The 26,181-nt window shown below is 45.9% G+C and overlaps 1 protein-coding gene across 3 annotated transcripts in view; it reads right to left on the bottom strand.

The window, feature by feature from the left end:
- The window catches only part of LOC8034084 (venom metalloproteinase 3), a 336,683-nt gene that overhangs the window by 84,628 nt on the left and 225,874 nt on the right, over positions 1–26,181 (bottom strand). For all 3 annotated transcript variants that reach the window (XM_042286679.1, XM_042286678.1, XM_042286680.1), the window contains exon 2: positions 24,523–24,609. In XM_042286679.1, coding sequence (XP_042142613.1) covers positions 24,523–24,594 — 72 coding nt within the window. In that variant the 5' untranslated portion in view covers positions 24,595–24,609. The remainder of the gene's footprint in view (positions 1–24,522; positions 24,610–26,181) is intronic.

The raw sequence follows: 26,181 nt of genomic DNA, 5'->3' as shown, positions 1-26,181 counted from the left end.
CAAACGCACAAAGACGACGAGCACCATGACTATGCACTTTTGGGGCCACCTGGTTGGCTTTATCGGATTTAGGCGTCGGTTGCGGTCGGAGCGGACCGGAGTGCAGTCAGAACGGTTATTTTACTGAAGACAGCACCCTTTTTCGCTATGTAAGAACAGAGCTTTAGCTGGCTTAACCTTTCAATCTTTGTTTCTAAATAACCACCTTCACAATACTAGGTTCCGCACAAGAGGCGAGGCTGTGCAATCTCCGGTATTTTCAATGGAAGTGTTCGAATTTAATACGGTCTTCCTCGTCTAGGTCTGCGACCCCTCAAACATGCAGGAAGCTTTGAACAAAAAAGCGTATCGGGCGGCGACATATTGGCTATCTAATATTTAAAAATGGCAATGCTCAATTTGATGTGTAATTATACGAACCAAGACAACACCCCCTAGATAGCAAAGCCGTGGTGCTGAATGAGACGACGTCAGCCGCGAAGGCCAACGCTGGGCACAGATTGGACACGTCGATTGCGTCCACGTTCTCGACTCCAACTCTACTCGAATACTTAGAATGGAAAGAATAAAAACAAGATGACTTTCACAGACAACCACACACTTTCAGTGTGGTTGTCAAAGAGTGAGGATGCCTACGAGAGTCCCCCGTGTTTTTATTCTTTGGATTTTAAGTATTCCTAATTACAGCACGCCCCCTTAAACAGTTGAGTCAAAGCCGAGCGCGGATGCAGCAGTCGTTTCCAATCTGTGTCCAGCGCTGACCTTCCCTCCCTGGTGACGCTAAGATGTCAGCGCTACGGCCTTGTCTTCTAAGCAGGGTTGACCAACATCATATGCATCTACGTTTTTCTTCTTTTTTTGTTTCTTGGTTTGTTTCTTTGGGAGGTGGCGAGGGGTAGCTTGAGACGTGGAGGTGTCGCGTTATCAAAAAAGGAAGAAAACGAGCAAAGTAATCTTTATGACTAATCGAGTCGGCTTGTTTCTCCAACAAAAAAGGAAGCAAAAAAAAAAATCCATTACTGTCGTTAAGGTATAGACCTGCATTTCTCTTCAATCGGTGAACTCTAAAGCCGAGGTCACACTGCTTATGGATCATGCAAAAGACAGTCTCAAACAGATTTGAGAGCGAGTCACCGCGATATCCTTGCTTGGATTGCCGCATGGCAAGGAGTTCCAAGGAGAAACTTGGGCACGCCGCGTTCGAACCACGGTATAGACAGTGTGACCCCGGCTTAAGCGGAGTTGACAAACCACCGCGGTTGGCAAAGTTTTCCGTACAAACGCTTGCAGGCGGACTTTAACTTGACGAGCGCAAGTTCGAGGAGGACGAGGCGCCAAAATGATCTAAATCCTGAAGCGGAAATCCACCGCCCGTTAGGAGCCTCCCGTTCTAGTGCGTCTCAGTTCTAATCTCCGGTGCTTTCTTTAGCGCCGTCTTGAGGTAGGTGGACAAAACCATCCTTGTTTGGAGAAGCGGAGCATTCATTCGGTGGCGGCATTTAGCGCCACCTCACATCAACAAGGCTGGGCCTCGCTCCACAGCCTTCCAACAGACCTTATCGGCATTCCACGTCTTTTTCACTCTCCCTCGTCTTAACAAAATGAGTTACCCGATCAGGCAAGCTGTCGCCGCCGCGCAAACAAGCAAATGAGAGCCGGAAAACACGCGTTCGGTTGTGTCCAGTCACGAACCTGGCCCGAATATTGGATTCAGACCTGAATGTGGCTTGAATCCAGGTCAAGATTCCGGCCCCGACAATCTCCTTCCGCCCGATTCCAATTCCATCCGGAGCCGTGGCCCTGGGCGACGGACAACCGTCCTGGCGGGGGAAGTGACCAAGGAGTACACGGACCACATGATGGCATCCCTGGCAGCGGCAATTTCTGTAGCTCAACGGAGGAAGTGTTCCGCTTGCGGTCCCCTTCCGTAGAACCACTTCCCCGAACCGCTGGCGCGTCCAAAAGTCTAGCTAGTCTTTCGCGCTCTTTTTTCTCCGGCTCCGCTGCTCGAGCCGTCCACGTCGCTCGAGCATCGCGTACAGCCGTGGCCGTCAAGCTCTGATTGGCAGGCTTTCGCTGCCTGCCGCTGCTGCATCGACACGAACCGCCTTACACAATGCACGGGCGAAACTGGTTTTTGTTTTTGTTTCGCTGGTTTCGCCGTGAGTCTTGCGCGGCCGGTTGCTGCAGCCTTGGAGTAGGCCCTACCAGGCTGGCCAAGTCGGCAGTCGTTCTGTCTTTGGGGACGGGGTGCCCCTCTGCGTGAGACGCTGATGGTCGGCGTGCGCCGGTTATGCGGGTTCCCGATGCGCGGGCCGTCGCCGAACGAAAGTGGAACTCGGCGAACCTTGGCCGCGCGTTTCGGAAGCAGAGGTTTCTCTTTCAGGAATGCCGGATTCCTGCGTTGTTCTGGCGCAAGCGCGTCTGGAGGGCGGTCTACGAAACGTTTCTTGACGTTGGGGAGGTTTGCTTGCTTTTCCTTCTTTTTGGTGGGTTTGTGTATTTTGTAATGAGCCGGTGGTAGCGGACACAAAGTCCTGCTGCTAGATTTATATCATTAGACCACCGCTCTTCATCTTTCGCATCTTATGCGATAAAGCAAATGGACCTGGAGCCACTTCACTTTGGCCGGAAAATCGCCAGCCTGAAGTTCTTTCACTTACTCGGTCCCAACATATCTGGCCTGCCGAATGATACTTATGTTTATACTGCACCGCATAGATCATCAAGAATAAATTACTTATAACTTTAGAGCCATACTTTGCCAATACAAAGCTACTTCGAAAATTGTTCTTTTGTAATATTTAACGAGGGAACTACTTGCTGTCATCGCTTGTTGAATGCCTAAATGTTGGCACATCTGAAAACCCCCTGTTATCACACAGGTTGTAACCCTTCTCTGCTTCAGTATTTGTAAACAAATCAAGATATAAAGAAGTTTGCATTCTGACCTTGGGTACAGCATCAGGTTTTCGCTTTCTTGTCACATTAGAGTCATTAAAAAAACATTGCTGTAGTTTTGAAACCATCTCGTCGCCCCAACAGCAGTAATCCTATGGTTGATGTCTACTAGATTTTTAGCTTTTATTTTCTGGTCGTTTTTTTTTCACAAGAAAGCAAGCCGTATTAAATTAATGCAAAGGTACCTATACAATGTCTATGCTATATATATATATATATATATATATATATATATATTGTATTACACAGAGAAGCAGGCATGTGTTATTCTCCGTAGGGGTCAAGTTCTTTCGCGATTGTATCTCGCTAGCAGTTTTTATTAAGACACACCGTCATTTCAGAAAAATAAAAAAATAAGCTTTCCCAGACATACATTAGGACAGTGGGAAATATTGCATTGAGAAGAAAGGGCGTACTGTGGTAGCGAAGTTCGTGCATCCGGAAGAAACATCTTTCGCAAGTCTTTCCGTGACTGCTCGATTTATATTTTTTTCTTGCTTTTCCTTCTTTTTGGTGGGTTTGTGTATTTTGTAATGAGCCGGTGGTAGCGGACACAAAGTCCTGCTGCTAGATTTATATCATTAGACCACCGCTCTTCATCTTTCGCATCTTATGCGATAAAGCAAATGGACCTGGAGCCACTTCACTTTGGCCGGAAAATCGCCAGCCTGAAGTTCTTTCACTTACTCGGTCCCAACATATCTGGCCTGCCGAATGATACTTATGTTTATACTGCACCGCATAGATCATCAAGAATAAATTACTTATAACTTTAGAGCCATACTTTGCCAATACAAAGCTACTTCGAAAATTGTTCTTTTGTAATATTTAACGAGGGAACTACTTGCTGTCATCGCTTGTTGAATGCCTAAATGTTGGCACATCTGAAAACCCCCTGTTATCACACAGGTTGTAACCCTTCTCTGCTTCAGTATTTGTAAACAAATCAAGATATAAAGAAGTTTGCATTCTGACCTTGGGTACAGCATCAGGTTTTTCGCTTTCTTGTCACATTAAAGTCATTAAAAAAACATTTCTGTAGTTTTGAAACCATCTCGTCACCCCAACAGCAGTAATCCTATGGTTGATGTCTACTAGATTTTTAGCTTTTATTTTCTGGTCGTTTTTTTTCACAAGAAAGCAAGCCGTACTAAATTAATAAAAAGGTACCTATACAATGTCTATGCTATATATATATATATATATATATATATATATATATATATATATATATATATATTGTATTACACAGAGAAGCAGCCATGTGTTATTCTCCGTAGGGGTCAAGTTCTTTCGCTATTGTATCTCGCTAGCAGTTTTTATTAAGACACACCGTCATTTCAGAAAAATAAAAAATAAGCTTTCCCAGACATACATTAGGACAGTGGGAAATATTGCATAGAGAAGAAAGGGCGTACTGTGGTAGCGAAGTTCGTGCATCCGGCAGAAAGATCTTTCGCAAGTCTTTCCGTGACTGCTCGATTTATATTTTTTTCGAAATGGGCCTTGCCACCAAGAAGCCTCGAAGATTCGTTTTATAAACGTTTTATTAGGCGGAAAAAAGTCTCGCACATCGCCCTAAAAATGTGCGGACAGTAGAGTATTTCTCAATAAAATGCCAATGCACCGCTCCCCATAGCGCGGCATCGTGACTTTCGCTACATTCGGTAGTGTTTTGTCGATTATCCTCAAAGTCCAACAAAGTCTCAGATGCTTTTTTGTAAAAAAATTAACATTCGTTCGTTGCTGTACCTTCCGTATATGCGGTCAAATAATCTAACCTCGCTCACTCAGGTTTACGTTGAGGGATGTCACCATAGTCACTCGAGTCGAAGTAGGTGAACACCTTCTGCACTTCTGAATATTTTAATACATTTTATAGGAATGTAGATTGTTTACTAATAATAACCGTCTAAATCTATTTCAAGAGCGTTATTCTTCGCGTTATCAAAAAGAAACCATCAAAAGCTGCCAACGAGTCGTGCATTCACATACGTCAATGTAAATGTTACAAAGATAGGGGTGATAATACGGTCACCTGGAGAATAAGAACGGCAGGGCCTCGTACGCGCGGCCTCCAGCACGCGCTCCGCGCCTTCCACCGTGCTTCGGCTGCGCGCGCAAACTCGAGGTGCCTGAGACGCCGAAGCAATGTTGACGCATAACCTTCTTTATACTCACAAAGCCTGGCAGTTCGACGATGGGGCCATAGAGTGCCCGGTCACAAATTTGGAGCACGAGGAGGTGGTAGCACAGAGCATCAAAGAGACACTTCTTGGGTAACCTAGAGTTCCTGTATAAGCTCCCTACGGGAGCCAGAGTTGCGCGTCTGTTTTCCACGCGTCGCCGCGCCGCTATTCGCCAAGACCCGATCACGTGAGGAGCCGGATCAAGTGCCGTGAGGGAAAGAAAGCGTTACGGGGATGAACGCGCAACTCTGGCTTCCGTAGGGAGCCTATACAGGAACTCTAGGGTAATCTGGACATTAGCGCACAGATTTTTCAGCGGTGAGGACCCGAAACACACTTGTTCGCTCGGGAAAAGTGTGTTTTGGCGTCTCGCCGCAGCGGGGCGCCAGTCACATGGCTCTCTTCTCATCCGTTGTCTGCCATTCCACCTTTTCTATTTCGGTGGCCGCTTCTCGTGGCGATCTGCCAGGCTTTTTCAGCATATAGGAGGCTAAGATTGAGGGTAAAAAGCCCACGCTAGAGCTGGGACACCTGAAGCTCTTATCTTCCTTTCTCACCTTGTCGCCGCGGTGACCATCGCGGTGCGAATCAAATAGTTGTGCCTCATCTATAAACTTCACGGTGCTTTCTTCATCTCCGCAGCTACCCACCGGCTCTTTTTGCAATTCCAAAACTAGGAATAACGCTGTTCTATATTTGATTCGAAGCACGCGGTGTTCGCACATGCCCATAAAGAAAGTAAATGCTTGGGGCTTTACCTGGCAAATAAACTCGAAACATCCCGCGCGCCGCGGGGAGGACTGAGAATAAATTTAGACGACCTATAGATCTTCCTGCTTGCGGCAAAAATAAAAAAAAAAAAAAAAAATCCGCAGTCAGAGTGATTATATATATCTATCATACAGGAGACACGGTTTTCGTTGCAGGCATTATGAAAATCTGCGGACATACGGTCTGAAGCATGTTCCGAGCATGTTTTCTCCATACATATATATATATATATATATATATATATATATATATATAGTGTCTGCATACTGTCTTATGTATGATGTATTGGCAGTGCGAACACGGTTTTAGTGTCTGCAATAGGCCTCCACCAAATCCACCGTTTTAGGAATATGTAACGCCACCTGGCGCGCGGCGGGGGGGGGGTCAAGGATTCCAAGAATGAAACGGTGCGCGTGTCAGGAGTGAGAGGAAAGAAACGTCTTGGAACAACCCTGGGCCAAAAAGATCGCGCCCTAATAGGCACCAAAGGGACTTTGGATCACTGCAGCTCAATGGAGCCAGCAGGATCAAGCTTTCCTGGTCGACGGAATGCCCGAACTCGCTTGAGGAGGTGCTCACGTGTTCTCATACTAGAAACTTCCTGAAGCGGCGATTTCCGAAAATGAACCTTTCGGTTGCACTTACGCAGCGGAACTCGAATCTTCTAACTGAGAATTCGTGTGTAGACACTTTCTCTCAGAACTCCCGAGTTTCTTCTTTGAATTTCCTTCATCGAAGAGCATCGGAATGACCGAGTCGGCAAGACGAGGAATAAAGGCAGGAAAACATGCGTGAAAAGGGAACAGACATTTTCGCTAAATCTGAAACATTCGAAACTAGTTCCACACATTTTTTTTTTTTTGCTTCGTTTTTTTTCTTGTGTTTTTCGTTTACGTTTTCCGGTTCTTATTCCAAGCTACCTTCAACTTGTATTCCTCTAGCTGTTTAGATTTTTGAATTGATGAATTTTCTCTTCTCTATAAGACTGTCTTTTGTCTACGTTATATTGTGCTATGCTAATTGATCACATTTTTGTAGGTTTGTTCTTTTTGTTGCGTTTTTTTTCTTCTTCTTATTTTTATGTTTACTGTGAAATTTACAACGTTGGTGGGGCTTTGTCGGGTAAAATTTGTACACCTCCCCTCTCCCCGAAACTTGTAACTTAAAAAAAGTAAAGATGAATCAATATTAAACCAACCACGGGTGGGCATCGAACGCGCAAAAATTGCCAAATATGTTTTTCTTTAAAACATATATAAGCAATTTTCTCGCAGTATATTTCTCTCGTATTTTCTTTTTAATAGCGTGGCGTTTTTTGCTTATATATTGAATAGCGTGTATTTTTTTAGCACATACGTTTAGGCAGCAGAGAGTTGAACATCGATGGTTTACTAAAGTATTTGTTTAAACCGCAATTGAAGTCCCCACACAATAGAAAGCTTGTGAGAATCGGCCCCGCCATCACCGTGGGTGGACGCGGGAACAGGACCGAGCTTCTTTTTCTTTCCATTGCGTGTTGGCGTTTGCACGTGCGCCCCTGTGTGTGGGTGAACTGGCGACGCTCGTGCGAGCTGGGGCAGGGGGGGCTTGGAGAAGAGAAGAAGAGAAGGACAGCACGTGCTGTAACCTTCTGGAAGACATTCGAAAATGAGCTTCGCTTGTAAATAGACGTGTTTTTTTTCTTTCCCCTATCCGCGGAGTCCTGTCTGGTTTACTCTTCCGTCAGCGACCATCAGCTGCCTCCGTCGTCGGGTCCCGGCGCAATCTCCAAGAAAGAACATCTTCACTAAGCTTTCCACCGTTGAAGGTGTTTTCAGCTTGTCCCATGACCAACACCCCAAAAGACTCGGTCACACACTGATAATCCGTCTTACAAAAGACAGTTGGTGGTCATTTTCAGACGTGTTCCCTCTTTGCGTGACGGTCCCGGCACACTGGTCGTACAAAAGCTCTCTGCAGACAAGTTCTAAGCATACATGCGCATGAAGCTATAACATTTGTCGAACATAGAGGCGTGTCCACAAATACTCCTCTCGCCGTGTCTGCAACGAATACTGTCTTTGGTATGATGTTTAAACAGTGCGACTCTGGGCTCATGGTGCTAGCAACACAGCTAGACGTCCGGTGAACCACTCCAAAAAAAGATTGCTGGCAATCTTCGCAGCCCTTTAGGGATATTTCTTTTTCATGAGCAGCAAGTCTACAAGCAACAAGCGCCACAGCTCTCGCATGCACAGAAGAGTCCATCGCAGACGCACTAAATTACGCGCGAGAGAGGAATCACGACCCTGGTGACTGCTCTACCAGTTTTAAGTGCTTGACAATTAAAAGGTACGCTCACGCGCTGGGGGACCGTCTTCGGAATGAACAAAGGTTACAAATACGTCGCTGTATTCTCGCCAATATTATTTAGCTAAGCTCAAAGGAAGTATCCCCGAGGCAAAAAAGAAAAGAAAGAACTATTCGACATATAGTCGCTGAAAAGCACATCCGCTAAAGCTGTCTTCGGAGGGCGAACGTCGTTTCAGAAAAGTTTGTCGCAATGTCGGCACACTGTTTGTCGCCTTGTCGGCATACATTTGCAGACCCTTTTAACACACTTCAAAAGATAAAGGCTGTTTTTGTGCAACGTCAAACTTGTTTACGATTCGAAGGTGTACATTACTTAAAAAGAGTGCTTAAAATGTGCAGCCACGGGTGCAAAGGCCGGTCCACGCGGCACGTTTTCAGGCGACCTTTGACGCACGGATGTTTACGTAACTCATGACGCGACATAAGATAACGGGAGCAAACGCTCTTGCGTGAATGGGCCTTTAGTGTCTGCAACGGGCTTTTTACACCCTAAAGCCACAGTGGACTGCGGTTTTACGAATGTAAAGTTCCTTAATTTGTGGTTCCAACTTGACGAAGGATATTTGTTACTCGCATTTCTCCAGAGTAGTTCATAACGCCCTGCTGCCAAGCAGTCTTCACAGCCTCAAAAACCGACCAAACGGGCCCAACGGCTATCAAACCCGAGGCAATTTAGCTGTTCTCCGAAACCGTGCATTGTCTGCAAAACGCGGCAGAGGCAGGCCAAAACCGTAAATGGCAAAGCGTGAGCTCGACAGGCACTTTAAGATACACCTTCGAGGCTCACTTCTCGCCAAGGGGACGTGTTCAAATGGATGGGCTACCATCCGGTTCGGTGACCCACTTGGCTCGTATACTTGCGCCCATAATCGCCAGCAGATCTTAGCAGCTGCGTCCTTCTGCATCGCCGTAACCCCTTCAACGACGAAATGCCCGTAATCACGAGGGCCGTTAAGGGAGAGCCCGCGATATGTTTATGCGTGATTGATTAGGAGCGTCGCGTCTATAAACGAGCTGTTGAGGGATCGCGCGAGCCACCGGATATCTATGATTATGCTGATTTTTCTCCGGAGGTTGGGCGTGGACGAGTTCCACCCTTGGTGGTACCAGTCGAAGGACGTGAAGCTTAATGCGTAGGATCTTGGTTGTTATAATGGAGGTATACGTATAATGTCGGACATTTGTTGTTGTCTAAAACGACCGGTGTTGACAAGGCGCTAAATTTCGCGATCAAGCTAGATTTAAGCTGATATGCTTCCCTTTCCAAGTGTTCAAGCACTAATGGAAGTTTACTTGTGCTCTACGGCTTTCCGTTGGTGCCACTAATAGTGCTCTCCGCAACGTGTGGGTCAAAGGGCAGTTGCTCGTGTTTGCTCTTCGTCTTGTATATGTAGAAGAAAATCAATGCTCGCGCTCCCGCAAATAGTACGGGTGCGCGCGTTCTATTTGCTTTACGGCCAACACTTCAGTGGCAAGAGACAATAGACCTATTGCCATATTACCCAAGCATCAAGGAGAATCTTTTATACGAGAAAGGCGTGCGCCTGTGGTGCGTGGAACACCAATCCCGGCATTCTCCTTGATGCTTGGGTAATATAGCAGTAGGTCTATTGTGCGAGTACAACATATGCAAGCACCTAACTGCGGTAAAAGCGTTGCTAGAGCTGGGCGTCGATCAAAACTTTTGATCAGACGAATCGCCACCCTTTAGTCGGCTAATTGATCGATTAATCGGTCTCGTTCGCTTCCATGCATAATATATATATATAACGTCAAATATATATATATTTTTGTTTGCCTTTGCAGAATCTGCGCTAAACGACACACTCTACAATTTCGATTAATAATCAAACTTCGATGTGTAGTTGAGAACATTTCAAGGACACTCAAACTCACAGATTATTACTTCAGCTGCATGAGCAGAGGCAATAGTCTCTGCTGCGCTGAACGCACACTTGAGCAGCGTTCAAATGGCCGGGACACGGATAACCTTCTGCACTTGTCTGGAGTTACAAATCTCGCCCCTACACTTCACTTTACACTAAACGTTTACCTAAAGTTTGCCCTTCATACTAATGTCCTTGTTGCAAGAACGGCTGGCTGGTCGATGGATAATGAGGTCAACAACAGCGTTTATGTGCAGATATGTACATGATAACTGTCCGCCATCGTTCGTTTCTGGCCGTGCCTTGCTTGCATATAAGAAGTGTCAGCAGCCCTCGTCCAAGTCTGCGTGGTGAAAGCTTTGAATCTCTACCTACCTTTTTTTGGTTTGTCAAAATGTTACCGATAAACCGGTCAAAAGTATTAATCGCGATTCGAGCATTAATCGATGAATCGGTAGGTTAATCAATCGATTTTCCAGCTCTACATATTATTCTTAAAGGGGAAAGCTCCGGCGAAATTGTTATAGCCACTGATTTCCCTCAAATCTGGTTCAACACATTTACAGAACCAAATAAAGCAGTAGACAAAATTACAAGTCACAACAAATACTTTTCGCGAAATTCCTGAATTTCTTAATTTGGTTTAAGAAGTTGAGAGGTTCTACTGACAACAGTAAAAACCTGACGTTAAATGTTATAAGTTGGGGCAGCGCAGGTCGCTCATGACGTGTTACAAGAAACAGAGTAGTGCAAAATAAATGAAAAAATAGCGAAATATTTTTTTTAAACATGCTTGGCTTGCAGCTTAACAAAAATGTCATGTCACCGCGCTAGACCTTTTAGTATACTTTAGCGGATGCACAGCCGCTTCAAGGAAGTGCATTAACATGAGAAAAAAAGAATTCTTGGAAATTGTTTATTTTAATGTTGGTTTGGCATATTCAATTGCCAAAACTTCAATATTCATTTCGAATTAGAGATAATTACGAACATGACGGGAAGAGTAAACCCTGGAAATGCCTAAAATGTGTTCAGTTTGGACAGCTCAAAGACTACCGGAGTTGCCCAAGGGTGAAGAATAAAAATCGATGATTCAAATTATGATATAAGTCAGACAACTTTTACTACGACCATTTCAATCGAACCATCGTCAAAAAAATATACTGACAATGTATCTTTGCTTATCATTAATCTATCATTTGGGAAAATCTGCATATAGGCAATTGCTTATAGTATTCAAATAAAACAATCATCAAGGTATAAATATTTATATCAGGGCGAGCACGAGAAAAAATTCGGAGCAATCGTAGCGGTGCGCTTTCTTGCTACTTTCAACTCCATTTGTCAGTTACGAAATAATATCAAAACGCCCCCCCCCCCCAAAAAAAAAGAGAAAAAAAAAAGAGAAACGAAATTTAGAAATGTAAGCTCATTAAAGCATGTGAAACGGCTGAAGAGAAACAAATAGAGCTTTCAAACCAACTAGAAAATCAAAATGTCTTTGTCCTAATAGGGCGGATTTACACCGATAAAATGTTGTTCACCTCAAATTTACAGTAATATTTTGTTTCCGCATTGCTACCAGTGATTGGAAGGATTGGTCAATTAATCAATGAAAAATACATCTTGTGAAAAATAATCACTATTTTCTAGGTACAGTGATTGAAACAAAAATAATCTGATTTAAATCAAATAATTCGGATTTATCTTACATAAAAAAAAACATGATTTTTTTTTCCACTGCGCTTTTAAGGAATCAACTGCCCAGCCATAAATCACAGCAGTCAAGCACACGCTTTTTTAGTATTGCCGTGGGTATTCACAAACACGGGCGCATGCACACCGAACTGAGGAAATCATGCCCAGAGACCATCAGCTGCACTAAGGCTGGAAGAAGAAAAAATTAAAATGTTTTCTTTTTTTGTTTTTGTTTTTTTAATTCACACATCGCTCATTGCTCAGCCTCCGTCCCAAAGCGGTCCGAACTAGACTCTAAAGTTTCAGAACGTAGCAATATTTTATTCAAAAACGGGGTTCGGCAGAAATACTCTAAAACGTATTTGGAAATACAAATACTGGGGTACATGACGAAGACTGCGAAAATAATGGTACTCAAATACATTTATAGAAAAAAAGGTATCGCGACATGGTATCAATCATACAATGAAATATAGAACAGTGTTTTGAAACACAAATACAGGAATACATTTTGCTATGATAGAAATAAAGTACTGAAAAAACAAATTTCTAAGAATTCTTTTTTTCTGACGTTAATGAACTTCGTACAAGTGGTCGCGCGCCCGCTAAAGTGTACTAAAAAAAAGAATCCTATATGATTCGCAACAGTCTAAACTCTAAACGTTTATATGAAATCTTCTTTGTAAACAACAACTCACTGCAAGATTCAGCCTGAGTTTCATCGTTGCTATTTGTGCGCTGGAGATGAAAACTCGCAGCGAATCCTAAACCAATTTTGTGTGCTCAGAAATAACCTCTGGATGTCATTATGCCCTTGTGCAATCTGCGCTGCCCTTTCAAAGAGATCTTGGGATGTCCCGGTGGAATGAAACAATATTCTCTAATCTGCTAATTGGGGGTGCCGGTGGCACCCTAAATTGTTTTTTAATCTTCAAGAAAAGTCAACACTGAAGTCCTGGGCAACATATGTTAACTTTGCAGAATAGGGAAGTGGGTAAGTATAGTCGGGGACAAGTTGGCACAATAACGTAACATCAGTGTACCCTTCAGAAGACCCTGTCTCCTCTCAAAAAAACAACAACGAAAAAAAGAAAATGTTTAGAAGGCAATTATTCGTTGACGCTTTTAACCAGACACATCGGCCCTTACAATATCTGGATACCAGGAGTACAATCGAAAATGCATTTCAATACAGGAATACAAAATACACTTGAAAATTGTATTACGATACTGAGATGAAAACACAAAATGTATCTGTAAAATACTATCGCGATACATTTGTATCGCGATATTGAGCATTCCCTGTTCAAAAGTTCGGTTATTTTGTGAAAAATTATTTGTAAGAAAATGGGGCTCATCTTCCGCCATTCAGATGTATTCGAAGACTCCGTCGGTCGTTACTTTCCCATTGACATTTGTAGAAGATCGCTTTTAAGTTTTGAATAAGAAAACCCTTAATTTTGAAACCCTGCAGTCTGTTTCGGACCACTAGCTCTACATCTGGGCAGAAAATGAGCGAAGTTTATTTTCGCGGCAAAAAAACAACAAAAAACAAAGCAAATAAAATACTATTAATTTTTTGGGGTGAAATCCTGTACTAATAATGAACTAGAGATACTATCTCACTGGATTGCGTACATTACTTCAAGTTAACCTAACACAACTAGATGCGAGTTTTGACAAACTGAGGTCGCTCATTCACCTCAGTGACGCTCTTTATAAATGGTGACAATTTATGCTTTGTTTATTGTGGAAGACGGTAGCACGCACCCGCCTTATTGGAGCCAAGATTGGAATTCACCAGGCCTTCCCTTGACGGCAGCTTTTTTCCGCTCATCTCGCCGGTTTGATAGAGACTCAACTAGAATAAATACTTTCCGTTAGCGTCCTTCGGTACGCGAAATGGGATCTGCTTTCTAATCTAAGTTCATCGGCAGAGTGCATCCTCGTGTGCCCACCTTCGTTTGGCGCTGCTGCCTTTAACCCCCTCTTCAGAATGACAGTTTTTTCCTGCAAAGACGCGACTCCGATAATTTATTTTCTCGGTGCAGCGCAGGCCATGGCGTTCCTGCGTGCCGTTCTCCTCTCCCCCCTCTTTTAATTGCGGGATCAGTGTCATTTCGCGACGACGAACAATTGCCGAGGTCGAACGCGCCTCTCAGCCCGAGGACCTTGAGCCAATACCACGTGGAAAAATAAGGCCTGCGGATGACGTCATCGTTTGTGGATCCCGAACACCCCTACGCGCTGAAACTCGACGAGTACTCTCGACGTCGCCGCGTGGTTGCGTTGTGTTTCTTTGGGTGAAGCTAGAAGAAGTGCTGACGGCGAAGGTTCGCGTAAGATACACAGCGCTGCGTGGCTACACTAGTGACGACGTTTGGGGAAAAACGGAGTAGGGCTTGTCTTCGTGGTGGTATTGCTCGAACGCTGCGTGGCATAATTGGCATAGACTCGTGTTCGTGCGACTTGAGGACGGTGGCGCGGGGGGGGACATAACCAGTTCTAGGCTGCCCACTGGCCTGACGGTTCAGCAGCCACTCAGGCGCGCGGGCGCTGAACGCCGAAGTCACAGGAAGTACAGCGAAATCGTTTCAACAGTCCGTCTATTTTGTTTAAATCATGAAATGTTTTTCAAAACGCTACCCCTAATTCCCAAAATCTTGTCCGTCCGTCCGTCCGTGCATTTGGTGCTTAATTTAGCGAGGAAAGTGACGTCACCTGATATCGCGTGACCTATGCACCTTGGGGAAATGGACAGCACGTGACTTATACGACGTCAAATCAGATTCCCGGCCAAAGCTTTGCGGGAAAATACGCGTCTTATGACCCAGACACCTATCCAGTTTCTCCCGCTAAACTTAGCGTGGGAAATCGACCTCACGTTACTAGACGTCAGGTGACCCATTCACCGATTTAGTTTATCCCCTATATTTTGCGGGAAAATATACGTCACGTAGCACACCGAACCCCTCACCCAGTCCCTCTTCTCCCTTCCCTCTCCTTTTCTCACCCCATACCTTGCACCCCCCCCCCCCCCCCCTTTCCTAGCAACATCTCCTACGTTGCTTCATAATTTCATGCGCTATAATAGGACCTTAAAAGTAAAAATCAAAAACATATTTTTTTTTTTTTGCGTAATATGTTTAACGGTTGGCACTTAACCGTTTCCGGTTCTTGCTCCAGTGACGAAACAAGGAAAGGCGAGCGCCAGCCTAAACCTGACCCAGTCTTAGGAAATTGGAAAAAGCGCGCAAAAAGACGAAGACAACGAGAGAAGAGCACAGGACAAGCGCTTGTCCTGTGCTCTTCTCTCGTTGTCTCCGTCTTTTTGCGCGCTGTTTCCGATTTCCTAAGTCATGAACCAACTCGCTTGCATCGCCAGCTTAATGCTCACCCAGTCCTCTCTCGTCTCCTCTCTGTTTGGACCCGAGTGCCGAACGTCTTGCTCAACTATAGTAGATGCGCATTACTCCCTGAATACAATCGCCCAAGGACAGGGACCAAGGGAAGGAGGTAACGACAACCTCCTTCACTTTTTCCCTGTTCTTCGGCGCCTCTCTATCCAGCAATGAACCAACTAGCGCGACCGAACATCTTGTTGCATTACTCCCTCTGGTCACATCACGTGATCGAACATAGAGCGACGCCAGGGAGGCGATCTACCAATACTACCTAAAGGAGACAAAGCCCGCGCACTACGTCACCGTTCCTCGGTCTCGACAGGCCCCCCTGCGGTAAACACCCTGAAGCCTGACGAGGGTAGCCTCAGGGCGGCAGACGCATGCTAGCGTCCCGATCGTTGCGAGACGCTACGAGACGCGCTGGCCGCGACGCTGATGCGAGCTAGGCGGCGCTGGATGCACCTTGGAGTCACTAAATGAGCTTCGCTTTAAGGTTCAGAAGATCATGGTTGCCAGTTATCTGAAGCTTCGTCTGAAATCGCTGGAAACGCTCTTTCCGTCCTCCAGAAATGTTAAAACGGTTCCCTAAAACTCCCTAATGTCACCCAAGCTTCTTAACACCGCCTCTAAAGCTGAGGAAGCCGCTTTTCTTTAATTGTGACAATCGACAGTTGTTTCTTGTCCGCACTAAACGCCAAAATGGCGGCGCCCACTAGCAGGTCGGGGATCGGAGTGCCGATACTCTAAGTGCGGCTCATGTAGTGACTCTAAATGAACCCAAATGATGACATTTGGGAGGGGGGAGGGGAGCGAATTATGGCGAATTCAGGTGACCAATCACTGGTGAGTGATCGACCACCTGAATTTTTCGTTGCGGTGCCGGCGGCGCCGCAACGAAAAATGCGCCAGCGGTGCACCACATGATCCTCTCTACCCGAACACGAAGCTACACAAGCGCAACAACTGGCCTATTTGTTTGCCCGGGTGGCGCGTGAGCTTCGTTAACGTTTTCCTCGATTATTGCATAGTACAATGGGCAGGTTGTATGCGTCGACAACATAAATTCGGGCCCTTTAATATGTGTGTAAACACATGTGGCTTCACAGTGGTTTTCGAAATATTGGCATTCATTTGCACAGCTTGCAAAATCTTGCATTCCAACAAAAATTAATGGGAGGGCAAATAAATAAATCTAAGTCCTGCTGCCCGCACACGCGTCAAATTTAATATATATATTGTTTGACTTTCCCACCGGTTCCCAAGAAGGCTTGCCCGCGTGACTTTTCATATTCTATTTTTTTTTTTTGTTATTATCATTTTTTTTAACGGAGCTGCATCAGTATTCAGTCATTTTTTTTTATTGTTTCCAGTAGTTTAATGATACGCAGTGTCCCACAGCAAACTGACCTTGCGCGAGCTGGATTAATTCTCGCAAAAATATTGACTTCCTTTAAAACACTATTTATCCTTTATCTTTGTTGTTTTGTATTTTTCTCTCTCGTTATTTAAAACGGTATCTGTGTCAATAAATGTGTTTGCGACTCCAACCTGCTACTGGCGAAGATTGTTTCGTTTGGTTCTCTATCACGATTCCAAAGACACGACCAGTCATGCATACTTGCGAAATGTGGCGTGCAGTTGCGTATTGATGTTCATAACTGATTTAACAAATATTGAGGCGCATTTAAATTAAATAAATATCACATCTGACTATATTTCCAGCCACTGTTTGTGACCAGCGCGAAAACTTGTAACTTTCGGATTTCACCGGACAACCACTTAAGATTTCCAAAAAGTATCATCTAGGCACAAGTGCACGAGCTTTAAGGGTAATCATAAGAACGATAATACTTTATTTTTTATAGTATCCACAAACATCTATGAAGCCTGTTTGGTTGGGGTGCACTGATTTGTCTCAATGAAAAATAAAGTTAGCGTTTAAAAGCAAGTACACAAAGATGCCATAATGATTCCTGACTCAAATTGTGGCTGTAATAGAAAAGAAAATACCAAGAACTCTTTAGAACATAGTGTAATTTGTACTACGTATTCTTAAGTTCTTAAGGCTGGATTCCATGGGGCGAAGCAAGCGACGAATTGTTCTCGGCGGCGTCCGCTCTGGGCGTGGCGCCAGAAGATTGGTTGTTGCGCCGCGCACAAAGCGAACGCGCCGCCGGGCGAAGTTCGTCGGTTCTTCGTCGCATATTTGCTCCAGGGAGTTGAGCCTTTCCGCTGGGTTATCGTACGCTTATAATTGCACATTAGCATGAACTACATGTTACACGACTATTGCATGTTACGCAATTTTATTAAATAATTATAGCTAGATATACACGAAGGTAATGGCGGTTTTGTTGTTAAGTTGCGTGCGCTTTAATCATTCGTAAATATTAAATAGTGAATTACGCGAAACAAACTTTTGTTTCGAATTTAAGTAACTCTCCAAGGAACAACACTGAATTACAACAAGAAGTAACGAGGTCTAGCAGTACTAAGCTCGTCCCCGTGAATGGAGTGAAATGCAAAATGCCCTGCTTTATTTTCCAGAATTCTTGTAATTATAATTTCCTATTATTATTTAAGTGTATTCACTCATTCTAAAAAAACGGGTATAACCCATCCTGGTCAGGATATTTCGCTTTTACTCTATATGTCCTAGATGTGTTACATATCAAAATATTTGACTTTTTAACACTTCTCAAACGGTCGTGGTCGTCCATTCTCAGATTGAAGAAAAGTAATTTGGCGATCCATGGTGTTAGTTCTTTACTTATGCGTTAGTTGATATTACTCTGCGTACAACTATCAACTGCGTTCTAAACTGAAATACAAAAAAGAAATGTCCGCTCGTCAGCCATATTCCGAATCACGGGGACCTATGAAAAAGTACTGAAAATAACAATTTATAACAACAAAAAAAGAGTGTGCGAATATTCGGGATTGAAATTAAATTTTAGTGAAATAACGATTTTACGAATAATTTAATTGGACTTTCGGATGTTTAGTATTCGGGTTTTGGAATAAGTTGATATATCAAACACCAGTTTACTGCTCGAAATATTAGGTGTTACTCAGGAACACCGATTATTTGGTCAAATAGTGCTCACTGGCCTCTGCCGGACCTAACTGAAGTCTGCGTTGAGATGTCTGGACTGACGAATCATTTTGACGGAGGGTAGTTTCTTGTTACTTCTTTCTCGAACAAAGAAGTTTCACTCCTATAGCCCCATGGATGCGCTCGACAAAAACCCGCAAACGCGGCACGTCGTAAATTTGTAATTCAAGGACCTCGCGCCACCCGCCGCCCTACGTGCACTCGAAGCACAGTCTCGGTCGTTGCGCGCATAATACGACGATTAATTATCGAAATAAACATCAGTCATAATTGAACCCGCCTCTTCCGGTCATCGGTCGCTCAACCTCGGCTTTGAGCGAGGTGCAGGGCTAAGTACTATATATGGGGAACGAGACGACACTCGTTTCAAATAGTTCAGCCATATTCATCCATCCATCTATTCAGTACACACTGCGTATACCCACGCGTGGATGGGCGGACACGTGCATCTTTCAGTCGTTTCAAGTTTGTCGTCGGAATGTTGTTTTAACGCCGTTTTTACTCGTGTTAAGCGACAGATACACTGCTCATAGATCATACAAGATGCACGGTGTTCGCTGTAGACATGATGACAAGATGATCTGCGGAAACACCCTCAATCATGTTCGAAACATGATTGAGGGTGTTTGTTTGATACATATCCGTGCATGGAACATGTCTGCAAAAAATTCACGTATGACCGACGTGAAAGGATCGTCATACAAGAAAAAAAAAAAGGAAAGACGTTTGCAATCCCCTGTAACGCCGAATTAGAATGCAGCTCTTGAGGAGGAGGAGGGAAGGGCACTGAGGGGAGGGTATGCCCCTCCTCCCCCTCTTCTCCTCTTCCTCAGCTTCCATCCCATTTAGAGGAAAACTTTTGCTAAATTTCCCGCTAAATCTAGCGGGGCAATTTTTCCGCTAAATTTAGCGGGGAAATTTTCAGTTAAAATTTTTTCCCGCTATATATAATGGGGACATTTTTTCATTAAATTTAGCGGGTATTTTTTTCGCTAAATTCAGCCGGGCACTTTTTCCGTTAAACTTAGCGGGAAAATATTGCCGCTGAATTTAGCGAAAAAATTTCCCCTCCAAATTTAGCGGGGAAACAGTCCCGCTAAATTTAGGCGGCGTCTGAGGTCACGAGGGTTGACGTCACGAGGGTTGACGTCACGTGTGACGTCAGTATGAGAACGTTCTACAATGCACCGCGCGGTTCCGCCGACGCCGACGGTGACCCCGCTCAAGCCGGAAACGGGCGCCTGAGAGCTGCTCTCAAAACATGCCTCAGGCAGTACCTCCAGGCTGTCTTTCGTATACGATGCATTAGCAGTGAAAGCACGGCTGAAGTATCTCTTCGTTACCGCGTGCCCCACAGAAACACGCCGACCTTTCTCTCATCTCTGCGGCTCCTTTTTTTTTCTGTTAGTGTATATAACAAATCAGGCGTTTGGTATTCGATATTCGATTCGACATTCGACGGTTTAGCCAATATTCGTCACCCTTTGATTTCAATTTGATTCGAGCTTAAGGGGTACGCAAACGAAGTCTTTTCACTTCTTTCTTCGTTTAGATGTAGTCTACGTTCCGTCGGCAGCCCAGAAACACTAGCCTCTGAGCTGCCGACAGAGAAGCCGAGAAAACAAAGCTTACAAAAATGAAGTAGCAGGTTTCAAAATAACGCCTGGTGGCGGTCTGTGAATCTCCGTTGGAACGACGCTACGTCATGAGGTGCTAAGAAGCGGTGCCAGTTCGCGACAGTATGGCGAGGACCATCAAATGATTTTCTCAACTACTTCCTGCTTAGCTTTAATCCTCAACTGTAAAGCGAAATGAAAAACCACGTGGTCGCGACGAGCTTGGACACCGAATGCGATAAATCCAAGCTTCCACCGTGCTTTTCAAGCACAGACTAAAATTCGTCATTCGCGATGATAAGTGCCGTCACGGCCTCATTGGCCACGAACGCGAATCCAAATATTCGTCGACGAATTGAGTGTTGACGATTGCATACATCCGAGTGACGCAGTTCTCGTGTCCAATGCCTGAGCTGGGTTCGGCCCACGCGCTTTGGGGACCACGGATGCATCACAGTGAAAGGCGAACAGTCTTTTAAGGATACGGCGTAAGAAAGAGTACGCAATATTTTCAAAATTTCGTACCGAAACGCAAGCTTTTGACTTTTTACCTTCTTTCTTTTGGGTCAATAAACGATATGCGATTAGTAAAATCCCAATTTAAAATCATTTATCCAAGATCAAAATCTAATTTATGGGTCCTTTAATTTTTACCATTCAAACTCCCCTACATTTAATCCCCGAAAACAAATCCTCGAAAGAAAACACGGCACGAAAGAAAACACAGATTTTTTTAGATTTTTTCGTGCAGATACGAACCTGCACAAGGGAAAGTGCCGTGTAAAGCTAGACGACCCATGCCACGTCCCCCACGGAACCACGCGGAACAATGAACAAAGGTTATTTCCGAAGGAAACCTTACATTGCGTTCTATTCATTTCGCCTGCATGTATTGATCATTTGCTTTAACGTACAATATGTTTTCGACCCCTCACCCCTCCCCCTTGACAGTGTAACGACAAACCGCACGTTCACCCACAAACTTAGCAGGACCTGCTCGATAGTTTACTTCCATAAATCAGTCACCGCGCGCGTTGCCTTCTGGGAACTTGAGGGCCAGGAGCGGAGTGCCTACGGCCTTCGCACCGATTCCCCCAATGCATAACGTGCATTATACGCCACGATGAGGCGCTTCGAGTTTTGGAATAAGTCTATTTAGAGGAGACAGCGTCACGTTCCGCGATGAAATGGTCTCGCGTGACGCATAGTGCCACACGCGGCGTCAGTCGTGACCACGTGATCCATTATGAAAGCAAACTACGTGACCGACCTATGTATTCTGCGTACGATGTTTTCGTCAGGGACGACAAAAGTGCCGCATTGTTTTTTTTTTGTTTTTTTTTAAAGCAATGTGGTTTTGCTTCACGTATACCAGTCAGTTGAAAGCCACATAGATCCTACAAAATACAGGGTGTTAGCTTAAAACATGGCGACCAAATTCTCTGCCGACAAGTCTCAAGCTTGTTCGAATTATGCTTGCTTCGTACCTACGTATGCTTCGAATAATGTCCGCAGGAAGCTTTGGTGTGACCAACGTGACAAGACCGCCATAGAAGGAAAATATCCCGCTTGAGACTGTGCCTGCGGGTTGTCTGTTGTGGGATATGTGTTAGCCGTGTCACCACGGCTTAAAGCGAGCCGAAACGGGTAAAATGTCACAAGGGGTTTCTTTGGCATGCTAATCTATGAAACCAACTGTCAATCTTTGGCAATGGAAAATGTGCCAATCCAATAATTGTTTTGTTAACAGCTTAACGTATACGCTAAGTCTCGTGTCTTCTCGGCCTCAACGTCACTGGACCAGCTTATATTTCCGAAGCCTTTACACCCGAGTACCTAACGAACAGAAGTGATTTTTTTTTTTGTTTCCCCCAGAAAATGCGTGCATGTAGACACCTCTAGCAGTTTCCGGCACACCACACTTCCAAGTTTCCAACGCCAGTCCTCGAAAGGCTTTCTTCACCAGCGCATGGCAGCGCGTGCCAGAGACAGGTTTTGCGCGCACGCAGAAACACACAGGCAAACGCAGACGCGTCGAGCACACTTCAGAACGACCGGTTGTTGTGGCGCATCGCTGGAGCATACACGTATTCGTGCCTGTCGCCGACGGCATCGCACGCCGCGACGCTTTCCCAAGGCGCGCACCGTTGTCGGTCGATGGTTCGCCGCGGCTCGTTGGCGATTCCCGTCGCGTGCGGTGTTGCCGTTGCGCGACACTGCAGCAGTGGCATTCTCTCCCCCGTCCCCCCAAAAAGCGGGTCAAAGACGGCCCGGTCCGATAGCCCGCACCGATTGCGTCGACGGCCCGCGAGGTCTTGCCGAGGAGGTGGTCCCGTGCCGAAGAGCCGTGCCCCCCCTCGTTCCTATACTCGACTGTGAACGCTTTCTCCCTACCCGACGCCAAACAACCGACGGCACTCAACACCCCATACACAACAAGGCCTTAGTGATAGATTTCCTACGTCGCCTATGGGAGGCCGTCCGCGGCGTACATAATGGGCACCGGAGCTGGATCAGCGTTCGATTAGGACCAATGCAGAGCGAAAGTTCGTCTGCTTCTTTTGCAGGGGATGCGGTGACGTCAGAAAGACGTCGAGCTTTGATTGGCTCTCATTGAAGGATAGTGGGTAGACCTCAAAGCGAACTGCCTCGAGGTCTACCCACTATCCTTCAATCAGAGCCAATCAGAACTCGGCGTCTTTCTGACGTCACCGCAACCCCTGCAAAAGAAGCAGACGAACTTTCGCTCCGCATACCGCATAGAAGACGAAGCAGGCGTCCTTCACTCTCAAATGTGAAGTGGATTCATGCAGCTTGCGTGAGCGACGCAACCCGGGCGTTTTGCAGCGTCTCAAAACAAGCGCCACGCTACGACGCGGCGACGCCAAGAGGCACGCGTCTGCCGCTTTCCGGCGTACAGTCGTCGAGCTTCAGCGTCCTTGCCGTTTGGGGCGGCTCGAGGATCCACGTGCTATGACGCCATGGGCAGGCCTTGTCTTATAGGGGGTATTGGTAAGACTCGCCGGACGCCAACACTGATGCCGAGAGTTCTTCGACGCAGTACCCCGAAGACGAGGCCCAACTAAACGTCGAAGCAGCGTTCGAGTCCAATCTGCATCTGCGCTAGATCTCACTAACTTAAAAATGCTAAAACGCCAGTGCAGTTTTTTTTTTTTTAGTTTTTTTTATGTGGTTTTATTTTTGGGGTGTTGGCCGAGAGCCGGTATGTGTGTGTGTGCGCTAGTCGGGATGTGTGTGTGTGCGCTAGTCGGGAACGCACCTCCGACTGGTGTGTTTTTACGACATAACCAACTTTCTGGGACATTTCGGGGAATAAAGGGTTTCAATCAAAGATCTCAAAAAAGGAAATGTTGATTTACGTTTTATGACATCCAGGTCATTACAGTCCTCGGTAACGTTGTAATCTTCAGTCAAGTAAAGCAGAAATGGACAGTTTTGTGAATGTGTTCCGTAGGATTCAATTGAACAAAATTGGTCGAGCCGAGGAATAAAAGCTGTATGCGACCAAAATTTTAATTACTACTCGCTGATGTTTCATGACTGATAGCTAAAATATTCCCGGAAAACACTGCGATGCCCGTTGTTGTTCAGTCGAAATTCTCGTACTAGTGCATGCCCTCAGGCGTTGACGTCCTTAAAAGGGGAAAAGGGGGCAGGGAAGGGGGGGGGGGGGGGGGGGAAAGGAGGGAGGGGGTCCCTTAAAAAAAAGAAAAAAAAAGCGATCCCTCGCTTTTGACGTGGGACCGCGATTTCCAGCTGATGACGTCACAGAAGTGTCACGCTGTCGCCGGAAGCGATCCTGGCGGCGTCACAGCAGCGGTGGTGGATGTGGCAAGCGCCTGTTAATCTACAGCAGGTCGTTTTCCAGCTTAACAGTTTACGGAAGCATCGGAAGCCAGAAGTTGGGACGCCGCGACGATAGCGACACACTCGCGTTGGCTTATGCTTTTTGCCGAAACTTCTAGAACCAACCGCCAGGATCGTGACACCCCCCCAGCACGGCACTCCGACTTTTGTGACGTCATTTGTCGCCACTGCGGGAACAATTTCGATGTATGGGAAGGCAGAACGCAAAACACACCAGTCAGAGACGAGTTCCGAATACCGTACAGGGTTTTAAAGGTTTCGCGAATCTGCAGATTTCTTACGAACGAGGACTTAGTCTTTGGTCGTAAATAGGAGTGTAAATGGCAAAAAAATGCATTGGTTTTGTTGACTAATAATTACGAGACGCGCTACAACGAGCGAAGTACTCACTGCGGAGATGTTGTTAGCTACCCAACAAAGGAAGTAGCGTCTGCTAGAATTGAGGTTTGTCCCACACGGGGATCACTCACCTTTCTGACTTTTGCGCGGCTGCTCTCAAGTATGCAGACATTCCTCACTTTTGTTTTGTACCTCCCATTTCTTCTGTGCGAAGGAACGAGTTACAGTCGACGTGCTCGCCGCATGCATATGCACCCCATATATTGCACGAGTTCGGTGGCAGACGCCTGACCGTGCACTCACCGTGTGGGCGGAGTCGCAGTGCCAGGTGCAGGCAGCCAGCAGCAGCAGCACCGCCAGGGTCGCGATGGTCATCGTGGGCCGGACTGCCTGCGAAGAACGACACTGGTCAGAGTCAACGTCGCTTCACAAAGGGGCCGTGAAACGAAATTCCGTTTCAATGCACATCTGCGCAAGTACACTGACGCAAGTGTGATGCGAGTACTGCCGCGATGGTCGACTTGGCATGCACTGCCAGCGAGGAAAGAGACTGCAGGGACTGCGAAACGACATTCCGTTTCAATGAACTCAATATACTCCAGCATACTGATGCGAGTGTGATGCGAGTGCTACCGGGATAGTCACTGTAGAGCGGACTGCGTGCGGGCAACGAGGCTGGTCAAAGTCCACGTCGCCTCAACAGGACCGTGGAACGACGTTCCACAAGTATACTGACGGAAGTGTAATGCGAGTAATACCTCAATAATCATCTTGTAAAGGGCTTCATGTGGGGAACAAGACTAGTCAGAGTCGATGTCGGCTGAAAGGAACCGTGGAACGACATTTAGTTTCAATGTGCGCAATGTAAACAAGGATACTGACGCACGTGTAATGCGAGTACTAGTATGCGATCACCACGGTCATCGTGGGCCGGACTGCCTGCGGGCAACGAGACTGACCAGAGTTAACGTAGCCTCAAAGGCACCGGGAAAGGACATTGGGATTCAATGTACGCAATTTACGCGAGCATACTGACGCAATTGTCATGTGAGTAATACCGGGATGGTCAACAAGGAAAGAAAAACTGCCTGCGGGCAACGAAGCTAGTCAAAGTCGACGTCGCCTCAAAGGTACCGCGAAACGACAGTGGGTTTCAGTGTTACGCACTTTACACAAGGATATTGACAGAAGTGTGATACGAGTACTATCACGAACGATATAAGCTACAACATCCCTTCATGATTTCTGGACGTACAGAATACAATAATATTAAAGACACATTTTATGATGCAGTTTGAGGCGGCTGTGTGGGATTCGCTTTGTCACGGCCCACATTGCTTGGAGTGAAATGACTTTTAAGCGCAGCTCTAGGCGCCCGTTTGCGGCTTGAGCGGCGTCGCCATCGGCGTAACCGCGCGTTGCATTATGGGACGCGTGACGTCACTAATGACATCAGTGACGTCATCGGCATCGTCATCGCCATCGCCCCTGATGACGTCATCGGCATCGTCCCTGATGACGTCATCAGTGACGTCACTGATGACGTCATCGGCATCGTCACTGATGACGTCATCGTCACGTGACTTCTAGGGGGTCACGTGACCCCCGTGATCTCACGTGACCCCGGATACGTCGCGTGACCCCGGTGACGTCACGTGACCCCCGTGAGGTCACGTGACCCTCGTGAGACGACGGCGACGCCGCTCGGAGGGAGGAGTAGGAGACAGGATGAGGAAGTGAGGAGGAAGGAGGAAGGATATACCTTTCCCTCAGTACCCTTCCCCTCCTCCTCCTTAAGAGCTGCGCTCTAATCCGGCGTTACAAAGAGTTGTAAACGGCTTTCATTTTTGTTCTATTGTTTTTTTAAAAAAATAAAGTACCTCTAGCCAAAGTGTGCTTAGCACGAAGAAATTGCCTCAATGAATGGGTCTTTCATATTGTTAGAGACTGTACCTGCCGGTG

This window comes from Ixodes scapularis, unplaced genomic scaffold (assembly GCF_016920785.2).
Source record: "Ixodes scapularis isolate PalLabHiFi unplaced genomic scaffold, ASM1692078v2 PGA_scaffold8__174_contigs__length_109621045, whole genome shotgun sequence".
Classification (NCBI taxonomy): domain Eukaryota; kingdom Metazoa; phylum Arthropoda; class Arachnida; order Ixodida; family Ixodidae; genus Ixodes; species Ixodes scapularis.
Note: the sequence above shows the minus strand (reverse complement) of the source record. Positions and strands in the feature narration are given on the sequence as shown.